Source organism: Coregonus lavaretus (genome assembly GCF_964263955.1).
Source record: "Coregonus lavaretus genome assembly, chromosome: 18".
Classification (NCBI taxonomy): domain Eukaryota; kingdom Metazoa; phylum Chordata; class Actinopteri; order Salmoniformes; family Salmonidae; genus Coregonus; species Coregonus lavaretus.
This window is the reverse complement of record NC_140005.1, coordinates 7,284,975-7,294,878: the sequence shown is the minus strand read 5'-3', so window position 1 is coordinate 7,294,878 and position 9,904 is coordinate 7,284,975. Positions and strand designations below refer to the sequence as shown.

Below are 9,904 nucleotides of genomic sequence, written 5' to 3'. Positions count from 1 at the left end.
ATGGCCTTGGAATGCCTATTACACAAACGCCAGGCGATTGGACGAGCCTTCTCCAGTGCCTGGCTGCTGCACTGCCTTGTTGCCATGGTTTCGTCAACAGACAAGACACTTGGCGGCTTGGTCCTCCGTGAACACCACAACTCGTTGGTAACCTAGTCTACAAACAACTCAAAAGTCCTGAGAACCTTTACTATCGGCAGGTTGCGAATGGTTTGCTGTAAAATATCGGTTGATATTTATTCTAACACCTTAAAATTACTGTAGTAAAGTTGACCTCCGTGTTGTTTTGTGCTGGGATAGCAAGCTAGCTACGAGACTGAAAATACTTTGTGGCTACTAACGTTACAGTAGATAGCTTCTCGCACAAATATGGAGTTCGGTTCCAAGCTCAAGGACATGAATATGACGCCGGATGAAATAGGCCGCTTTACCAAGGCTTTTCAAAATGAGGAATTCAGAAAGATGCTGCACGAATACGCAGAAGACATATCAAAGCCGGAGAACAAGAAGAAATATGAGGAAGAAATCAAGTTGTTAGAGCAAGAGAGGGGCATGGACATTCAATTTGTCCACCCCGAACCTTACAGAGCCCTGAAGACGAGTGTGGACGGTAAACATAAGTGCTTCATCAATGTCTGCAGCAATGACATGATTCGTAAACCTGAGTTTAGAAGGGTAGACGAGGCTGGCAGAGTAGGACAGCATTGGTCACTACCCCACAGCTTGACACCTGGAACGCAAGACAGTGATGCAAAGGGTAATAAGTATACGATCTATGATGTTGTGTTTCATCCAGACACTATTCACATGGCTGGAAAAAACCCGAGATTTATGGAAATGGTTGACAACACTGCTGTTGAGGCTGTCGAGAATGGTGGCAAAGTGAAGCTAGACAAGAACAATGTGAGAGTTTTGAAAATCAAATACAAAGGGACACCACATGCTGCCGTCATGCGCAAGCCCTTACCTGGTCAACCCGCCAAGGGAAAACCTTCACCACTTGACCATCATCTCTCGTTCCCCTACCCCGACGAAAAACAACCAGACACCGCAACAAATCAAAAGGAGAGCCATAAACAAAGACAACAAAACGCCAATTCACCCAAGGAGCCAACGAAACCACATTACACTCTAAAATACAGATCATTCATTGATTTGCAAGACTTCAGGTGTTCCAGAGATTCGGCTCAGAGCCCACGCCCTAAAGAGATTGTTATCACTATTGATTTGCCTTTGCTTAGATCTGCTGGGGATGCTGATCTGGATGTGACTGAAAGACTTGTTAGATTGGAATCCAAGAAACCAGTTTACAGACTAGAGGTGCCGATGGCATATCCAGTGGATGAAAACAAGGGAGAGGCAAAGTTCAACAAGCAAAATAAACAACTGGTTGTTACTTTACCTGTTCTACCTATGAAGGAGCCACCAGTCGCTGAAGTGTCTGGCCAGCAGCTTGTCAGTGATGATGGTGAAGAGGATTTTGAGAATAGTTGTGAAAGCGCAGCGCAGTCGGAAGACACAACACGTGGCAAAGATACCCCCGATCACAGCGGACGTGGCAAAGAAGATACCCCCAACCACAGTGGTTGCAATGAAGGAGACAGCTCAGAAAAAGTTCACAGTGAAAATGCTACATCACTCAGGTTTGAAAATCAACTCATCTCAGTCCTGGAAGACAAGAAAGAGTTTTCTGAACAGTCCGGTGACATTGAGGAGGACAAGCAACACAAACTGAGAAGTGGTGAATCACACCCAGCTTCAGAGGCCACTGAGTTTGACGGCAAGACTGGGTACAATGATCAGAATGAGGGACAGTCAGATGATAAGCGTTTACATGATGAGGTGAGCCAATCATCTTTAGGTTAACGTTCATTCAGTAGAAGAAACCTTAACTATTATAGTGTTTGTCTAGCAAAAAACTGACCCTGTTGTTGAACTGTTAGGCTTCTCTTCATCAGTGCTGTTACTAACCAACATTCACTGTGACAATTTTCTTTTAGGTGAAAACAGAACCCTCATCCCTGATTGAGAGAATAGATGACCCGTCTAACACTGCAGCAATGGTCATCCCATTCAATCTTGACAACAATGACCAGGCCAAAGACTGCTCATCCCCCAAGATAAAAGAGATAGTTGAAAGTCAAGCTCCAACTAAGGATAAACAGAAGACTGTGCGATTCAGTGAGCATGTGGAGGTGGCTCAGTCTCAGGATGAAGAGGACGACGACCTGCCTGCTGAGCAGACCTTTCAAGACTGTGATAGGAGACAACAGCAAGCTGTGCTGACAGAAACCAATGAGGATGGACAAGAGGTGGTCATTAGTGATCATACTACATCTGCTGGTTTCGTTTTTCAAAACTCCTTCATCTATGACCTGGACTGAGTCTCATGTCAAGGAACTTGCTCCGTCACAAAAGATACTATATGAAGTCTGTAAATACATGTTCTGTTGCTGATTCAAAATTAGTTGAGGTCTTGCTCGAAAACCTAAAATCCTTTCATCCAATTGGGGACAATAGGATCAAGTATTTTAAATGTTTATCTGAATGAGTGACTCAGTAAGACTCCCATGTCTTCAGTATCCATTTCAGAGTTCTCATTTTGAAACTGTCCATCATTGTTATTAATATACTTCTTTCTACAAAGGGGGAAAGGTTACATCTAGTATGTTTAGTTTTAGACGTACCAGTTGCTATTAGGCCTACATGTTGAGGGTGTGGAGAAGCTCACCTTTTGAGCAACGCTTCAACAACTGTAAAATGCTGTACTCAGACCATGCCACAAGGTTCAAATCAGCTTGAAATATCAAAGATGCATTGGTCACACCACAATAAATACTAACATTTTAAAGAATTGTTTTACCGTTATAATTTTCTTGTACATTATTTGTGTATTACTACACGATGGAAACCAATGACAAATATAATTTTTTACCTCCAGAAACTAATTGAGACAATGATAGATAAGGATAGTTACTTTCATTTATTTAATTTCCTTTCAAACTTGTACAAATAAATCAACATTTTTGGATTCCACAAACTTATAAAATGTTTTATTTACACAAACACACATTGTTTAAACAGACATATACTAAATACTTGTCATTTTAGGTTTCTCAATCTGTAACACTGATTGGGAAACACTTGTAGACAAAATGTCTGAACTTCAGCATATGTCCAATCAGTGGTCACATAAGCAGTTCTGAGATGCGTGTCGGGTCCAAAGAGTTCATACTTCCCTTTACATTACAGTCTACACTGGCTGGTCACCACAGCCTTCAGAATTATACCAAAAGCATTAACCACGTTTCCATCCAACCATTTCATGCGGATGAATTATTTGACGCATGAAAAAAGTTACGACTGGGCTGATGGAAACAGGAAATGCCAGTACAATTTTATAAATGCCGACAGACAATTTGTTTGTTCGACATGGTGGGATCTTTTTGCGTCTGTAAAATTAAATTAGCGAGAAATGACGTTGGAAACGCCATTATGCGCAAATATTCATACAATAACCATCATATCTAAGTAAACCTGGGAGTCACGCGATGATATTTTGTGTGGTCCTCCCACTACAACTCTGGAAAGCATGTAGTTTATTAGGCTACAGATGAACTAACTGATGAACTTCATAGGGTGGTGAAAGTGGACGGTGAAAAGCTTGATGCTCCTTTCCAATAAATATCGAGGGTCTTATTCTGGTGACATGATGATCGATGCTTGGCTGCCGTTTGACAAATAATATCGCTCTTATCCACAATCATCTCATAATGTAGGTAGGCTACACGCACTGTATCTGCGAGCTGTTGGCTAGATCGCATGTGCCAAGACCAGCATGGGAACATTTTGCTATATAACGCAACTGTTTTTATGACAAAACCATCAGTAGAGTTTAAAATGTGATTGAAACCCATTTAACTTGTATTTTTTTCTTTCGGTACATGGGAATTTAACAGTATAAGTTATATTTATGTGCACTACGTCATCACATAGCATTTATCAGCAAAAAGTCAATTTGATGGAAACATCTCTGGTGGGAAAATATGCATATTGTATTTATGCAGATTTCAGAATATTAGCACGAAAATCTGTCGCAAATTGGATGGAAACCTAGCTACCGATTGCCATGGAACAGTTGAGGGACTTAATCATCTCAGGCCTCGCTGAAGGCATTGGTCTAGGAACTCAGAGTAACATGATAGGGAACAAAAGTGATGCTGTACCGGGGCATCTGTTCCTCCCATGTCATCCACCAATACCACAGTGTGAGAGACCAGATGCAGATTCATGCTAACTGCTGTTTTGATGTAGTAGTTCACACAGGAACGGCCACAATCACAGGTCTTGGCAACCTCCAGGTCTTGGCAAAGGTGGGCAGGGATGAGATGAGGCCCGTAAGGGATTCTAGGTGGTGTAAACACAAAACATAATTTAGTCTCAAATAATCGCACAACACCTTACATGATACTACACGTTTAGACTTCAAAACAAGGTAAAAGCATGTAATGGGGTGAAATGTTGAAAGGAATAATTAAACTAACCTGAGGTTGGCCACAGCCCTGGCAGCCATCTCCTGCAGTGTCAGGGGGAAGGTGAGCTGTATGGTGTGGTCCAAGGGGTTGGGATGGGCGAACGGATTATCGAACAGGTCCAGGTTCTCCAGAGTTAACTTTCGGAAGTCCCCTGGCAGCAGGGCCAGCTGGTTGTGGGCAGCTGACAGAAAGCGCAGCTTGGAAAGACGGCTGATGCGAAAGGGCAGCCACACTAGCCTATTGTCGTCCAGCTTGAGGTTGATCAGCTCTCGCAGCTGGCAGAACTGAGGCGGCAGGGCCTGCAGGCGGTTGTGACTCAGGTCGAGGTGTTGAAGTGTGCGCTGGAGGCTGGACAGGCAGAGGGCTTCACTAAAGGTCTCCAAGTGGTTGTTGTGGAGAATAAGCTCAGCCAGACAGCCCAGCTCGCCGATAGTGGCAGGAAGTGTTTTTATGTTGTTATTACTGAGGTCCAGTCTGCGCAGAGCCTTGAGGGAGAGCATTCGCATGTCCACCCGTGAGAGCTTGCAGTAAGACACCTGGAGCTGCTCTAATGAGTAGGGGAAATTGGAGGTCAGTGGATAGTCCTTCTTGGATACAATAGTGAGCTTCTTCTTGGGCTTCTCCACATCCCTGGCTCGGACGGGCGTCAGGGTAGAGAGGGGCAGGCTGTCCGTGTCGTTTCCTCTGTGAGCCAACCGAGCAGCCGAGAGGAAGTTCTTCAAGCTGTTAGCATCAGCCTGAAAGCCAAAGAACACCGATGTCACTTGTGGTTAACAGTCAATACAACAGCTCTATTAGTACCTGTTCTCAAACAGTTTGCGCATCACATGAGAAGGACTGCATTATTTATACAAGTAAATCCCTCCATATCAAACAAGTTGACATTTCCTATCTAGCCTTCAGATTGAGAAACATTCATTGTGGCGGGAAAGTGTGTGGCCTATAATAGGACATTTAAAATGCATAATGTCAACTAAGAACCCAAGGTTTTTATCATATTGTATTAGGCCTACATTTGTTCCCATGACACAGATCTCTTTGGTCTTAAGTTGTGCTAGCACAAGATGAAACATTTAACTACAAAAAGATTACAATACACATGAGATGTTATTAACATAAGTCACACAAAGGATTGCCTGATCCCTCTCACAATGCTAGCCTGGTTCCATTTGTGTATCACCATAGCCGTACGCACCACAGCTTGTCTGTGTGTGTGATGGGTTGAAAATGTGTTACAAGATCTAGGGGAAAGGTCAACACTGAACTAACACAGCTTAGAGCCATGGTCACCCATTCGAAACAACAGTCTCTCATTTGCAGCACATGCTCCCAACATTCAGACAAGTCTGGCTGATGCATAAATATCAGATCAAGACATTTATACACTGAGTGTACAAAGCATTAGGAACACATGCTCTTTCCATGACAGGTGAATCCAGGTGAAAGCTATGATCCCTTATTGATGTCACTTGTTAAATCCACTTCAAATCAGTGTACAGTCGTGGTCAAAGATTTTGAGAATGACACAAGTATTGGTCGTCATCATGCTGGAAAAGGCATTGGTCGTCACCAAACCGTTCTTGGATGGTTGGGAGAAGTTGCTCTCGGAGGATGTGTTGGTACCATTCTTTATTCATGGCTGTGTTCTTAGGCAAAATTGTGAGTGAGCCCACTCTCTTGGCTGAGAAGCAACCCCACACATGAATGGTCTCAGGATGCTTTACTGTTGGCATGACACAGGACTGATGGTAGCGCTCACCTTGTCTTCTCCGGACAAGGTGTTTTCCAGATGCCCCAAACAATCGGAAAGGGGATTCATCAGAGAAAATGACTTTACCCCAGTCCTCAGCAGTCCAATCCCTGTACCTTTTGCAGAATATCAGTCTGTCCCTGATCTTTTTCCTGGAGAGAAGTGGCTTCTTTGCTACCCGTCTTGACACCAGGCCATCCTCCAAAAGTATTCGCCTCACTATGCGTGCAAATGCACTCACACCTGCCTGCTGCCATTCCTGAGCAAGCTCTGCACTGGTGGTGCCCCGATCCCGCAGCTGAATCAACTTTAGGGGACGGTCCTGGCGCTTGCTGGACTTTCTTCGGTGCCCTGACGCCTTCTTCACAACAATTGAACCTCTCTCCTTGAAGTTCTTGATGATCCGATAAATGGTTGATTTAGGTGCAATCTTACTAGCAGCAATATCCTTGCCTGTGAAGGCCTTTTTGTGCAAAGCAATGATGACGGCACGTGTTTCCTTGCAGGTAACCATGGTTAACAGAGGAAGAACAATGATTTCAAGCACCACCCTCCTTTTAAAGCTTCCAGTCTGTTATTCTAACTCAATCAGCATGACAGAGTGATCTCCAGCCTTGTCCTCGTCAACACTCTCACCCGAGTTAACGAGAGAATCACTGACATGATGGCAGCTGGTCCTTTTGTGGCAGGGCTGAAATGCAGTGGAAATGTTTTTTGGAGATTAAGTTCATTTTCATGGCAAAGAGGGACTTTGCAATTAATTGCAATTCATCTGATCACTCTTCATGACATTCTGGAGTATATGCAAATTGCCATCATCAAAACTGAGGCAGCAGACTGTGAAAATTAGTATTTGTGTCATTCTCAAAACTTTTGACCACGACTGTAGATGAAGAGGAGGAGACAGGTTAAAGAAGGATTTTTAAGCCTTATTGAGACATGGATTGTGTATGTGTGCCATTCAGAGGGTGGGCAAGACAAAATATTTAAGTGCCTCTGAAGGGGGTATGGTAGTAGGTGCTATGCGCACCAGTTTGAGTGTGTCAAGAACTGCAACGCTGCTGGGTTTTTCACACTCAACAGTTTCCTGTGTGTATCAAGAATGGTCCACCACCCAAAGGACATCCAGCCAACTTGACCCAACTGTGGGAAGCATTGGCGTCAACATGGGCCAGCATCCCTGTGGAACGCTTTCGACACCTTGTTGAGTCCATGCCCTGACGAATTGAGGCTGTTCTGAGGGCAAAAGGTGGTGCAACTCAATATTACAAAGGTGTTCCTAATGTTTTGTACACTCAGTGTATTACACAATTATTACGTTATGAATTGGAGATGATTGAAAATCCTATTTAGGGCTGGGAGGATACAGCAATTAAATGTATGCACTCATTAACTGTAAGTCGCTCTGGATAAGAGCGTCTGCTAAATGACTAAAATGTAAAAATTTAAATGAATGTTCTATATGTTGGGTAATGTTAACTGTTCAATATGCATGCCCTAAAATGAGTTATTTCAGTGTAAGGGCTCTACTTTTCCAGCAGAAATGTAAGTAGTATGTGAACGTGAAGGCCAAATTATAGTTTTTATCCCTTTTTCATTGGAGATCAGATTCCTCCATACAGAAATGTCTAGATCCATACCTTGCTCAAGCAGATGTCAACAGCGGGCTCTTTCAGTCTCACAGTGGCTTTGCCTTCCTCAACAAACCTAGTGAAGAATGTTTCAATGTTTTCTTTTAGCTGTGGAGGAAATTGGTACACACATTAGAATAAGACGTGGAACAAAAAACTAAGTGATGGTGGATTCATCACCTAGCATGATGGTGGATTAATCACCCAGCATTTCTGGTGACTCATTCATGCAAGACCACACACTATATTAATGTCCATATTAAAGGGAAAATCCACTCAAAAACTATATTTGCAACTTTTTCTCATTAGGTCACTGTTAGTACAGATTTTGCATCATTATGTGGCCGGTGACACTTTGGTTCTTGAAAGTCTAATATCTTGAAAACTTGACTGCTAAAATACAAAACATTTTAAGACTGTATAAACTAGTGATGGCGGGAAAACAAAGATACAGTTACATATCAGGATATTATTTTTGACAATATATCATATCGTTTTGACAATATCCCAATATTATTTTTGCGCTAGTTGGCTGTACCTGCAACAAAATTCCAGTATTTGTCCTTCATAGCTTGTTCTCCATCTTCTTTTTAAATAAAAGCCTATTAGTTTTCAGCACTTTTATTTCCATGACTGATCAAAACTCATTATCATGGCTCTCTCTTGTCCCTCTGCAGCAGACATATGGTGAGCAATGTGTTTGGAACATCGAATCGCAATACATATCGTATGGCCAACTAAGTATTGTGAGAATATCGTATCGTGAGGTCCCTGGCAACTCCCTGCCGTAGTATCAACAGTGGACAAATGAAAAAAATACCCTAAATAGTTTAACACAAATGAACAAGCTTTTTCCCCCAAGTTATCTCAGAAAATGGATTTCAATCAAATGCAAGTCATTCATTCTACAATGAAGTAATCATACATTTGGAAAGTAGCTATATCAACCAACAAGGTCAAGAAGTTGGGTGATTCTTCCTGTGTACTTGGGGTATACCTGTAAAACATAGACTACATAGTTAGACAACTGGTAGTTAAATAAACAAATAGCTAGATACTAACCTTATATTTTGAGCCTGTCCTATCCTTTGCTGTACAGATCATTAGATAGATGTTGTGGCGTTGTGTGGTCTTGTCCACATGTCTCCCAATAGACAGCACAGCCCTTGCTCCTTTCCCTTTGTTTTTCATCCCATACGTGGGAAGCATCCGGTTCACGACTTCGACATCGCACTGAAGCTTCATTGCTTGAGATGTATAAATAAATGCGTGACCTGTGTTAGTTCTGTAAATATATCCCAATGAATGTGTTCAAAAAAAATTGCCAAACCAAACGGGCAGTTTGACCCCATGCATGAGTTTGGTTTAACACAACCTGCTGGCATAAAAAAAAGGTAGCCCTTGGCCTTGTCAATCCACTACCTGCATAGGAAGATATGTAAATCTTAGCTACAAACTAGTTATAAAAACGCCCAAGTCAATACATGGACATCTGTTATCTGCTAGCACTGGGTGAAGTCAGCAAAACAACGAACCCTAGCTAGATAGCGACGTTAACGTCACTAGCTAGCTACATCGTTAGCTGGCTAGGTTAGTTGCTAAAAAGGTACAACAGCATAATATACACTTACGTTGGCAAACTGCAAGTTATGACACCAGAACTAACGAAATGGTTAAATCGCTTTACCGGACCGTTATGGAATACAAGCGTTTACAACAAAAAACAACCATGCAAGTCATCTCTCTAGCATGCAAGCTAAATAGCCAACATGGACTCTAAGAATAACAAGGACATTTCGCTACCAAAGATTTTCTAACGCCGTCAATTTCGCGCGCGCGAGAGAAGAGAAGTGCTAAACGTACATGCGCAGAAACGTTTTTTTTTTTTAGAACATGTTCTTTGGTCGTGGCTGGAAGGGTCCAGCATTTGTAAAATGAACGTCAAAAGTTTATTTATTTTTTATCTTTGCATTTTTTTTATTTTTTAT

At 42.4% G+C, this 9,904-nt stretch overlaps 2 protein-coding genes across 4 annotated transcripts; one reads left to right on the top strand and one right to left on the bottom strand.

The window, feature by feature from the left end:
- Positions 1–369: 369 nt before the first annotated feature.
- dnaaf2 (dynein axonemal assembly factor 2) lies at positions 370–2,384 on the top strand (the record flags this gene model as incomplete). Its single annotated transcript, XM_084181598.1, has 2 exons — positions 370–1,842; positions 2,001–2,384. 2 exons carry the CDS (start codon positions 370–372, stop codon positions 2,382–2,384), a joined length of 1,857 nt encoding a protein of 618 aa, XP_084037724.1.
- A 654-nt stretch (positions 2,385–3,038) lies between these two features.
- LOC311145794 (leucine-rich repeat protein 1-like) lies at positions 3,039–9,734 on the bottom strand. Of its 3 annotated transcripts, none has more exons than XM_084182106.1 (5): positions 9,548–9,711; positions 8,979–9,338; positions 7,926–8,024; positions 4,545–5,272; positions 3,039–4,407 (listed from the first exon to the last, which is right to left on the bottom strand). In XM_084182106.1, the coding sequence occupies exons 2-5, from the start codon at positions 9,159–9,161 to the stop codon at positions 4,152–4,154; spliced, it is 1,266 nt and encodes a 421-aa protein (XP_084038232.1). In that variant the 5' UTR covers positions 9,162–9,338; positions 9,548–9,711; the 3' UTR covers positions 3,039–4,151. The 3 variants fall into 3 exon arrangements, with proteins under 3 accessions (XP_084038232.1, XP_084038233.1, XP_084038231.1); XM_084182107.1 differs by having other exon boundaries at positions 8,979–9,163; XM_084182105.1 differs by having other exon boundaries at positions 8,979–9,734.
- Positions 9,735–9,904: the final 170 nt, after the last annotated feature.

What these genes read in the sequence shown, in the direction of transcription:
- LOC311145794 (XM_084182105.1), bottom strand. Translation starts at nt 9,161, where the DNA reads ATGAAGCTTCAGTGCGATGTCGAAGTCGTGAACCGGATGCTTCCCACG. An exon ending in GGACAGGCTCAAAATATAAG is followed by an intron (nt 8,025 to 8,978) that starts GTTAGTATCTAG and finishes TTTCCTCCACAG; the next exon opens with CTAAAAGAAAACATTGAAAC. An exon ending in TTGACATCTGCTTGAGCAAG is followed by an intron (nt 5,273 to 7,925) that starts GTATGGATCTAG and finishes TTTGGCTTTCAG; the next exon opens with GCTGATGCTAACAGCTTGAA.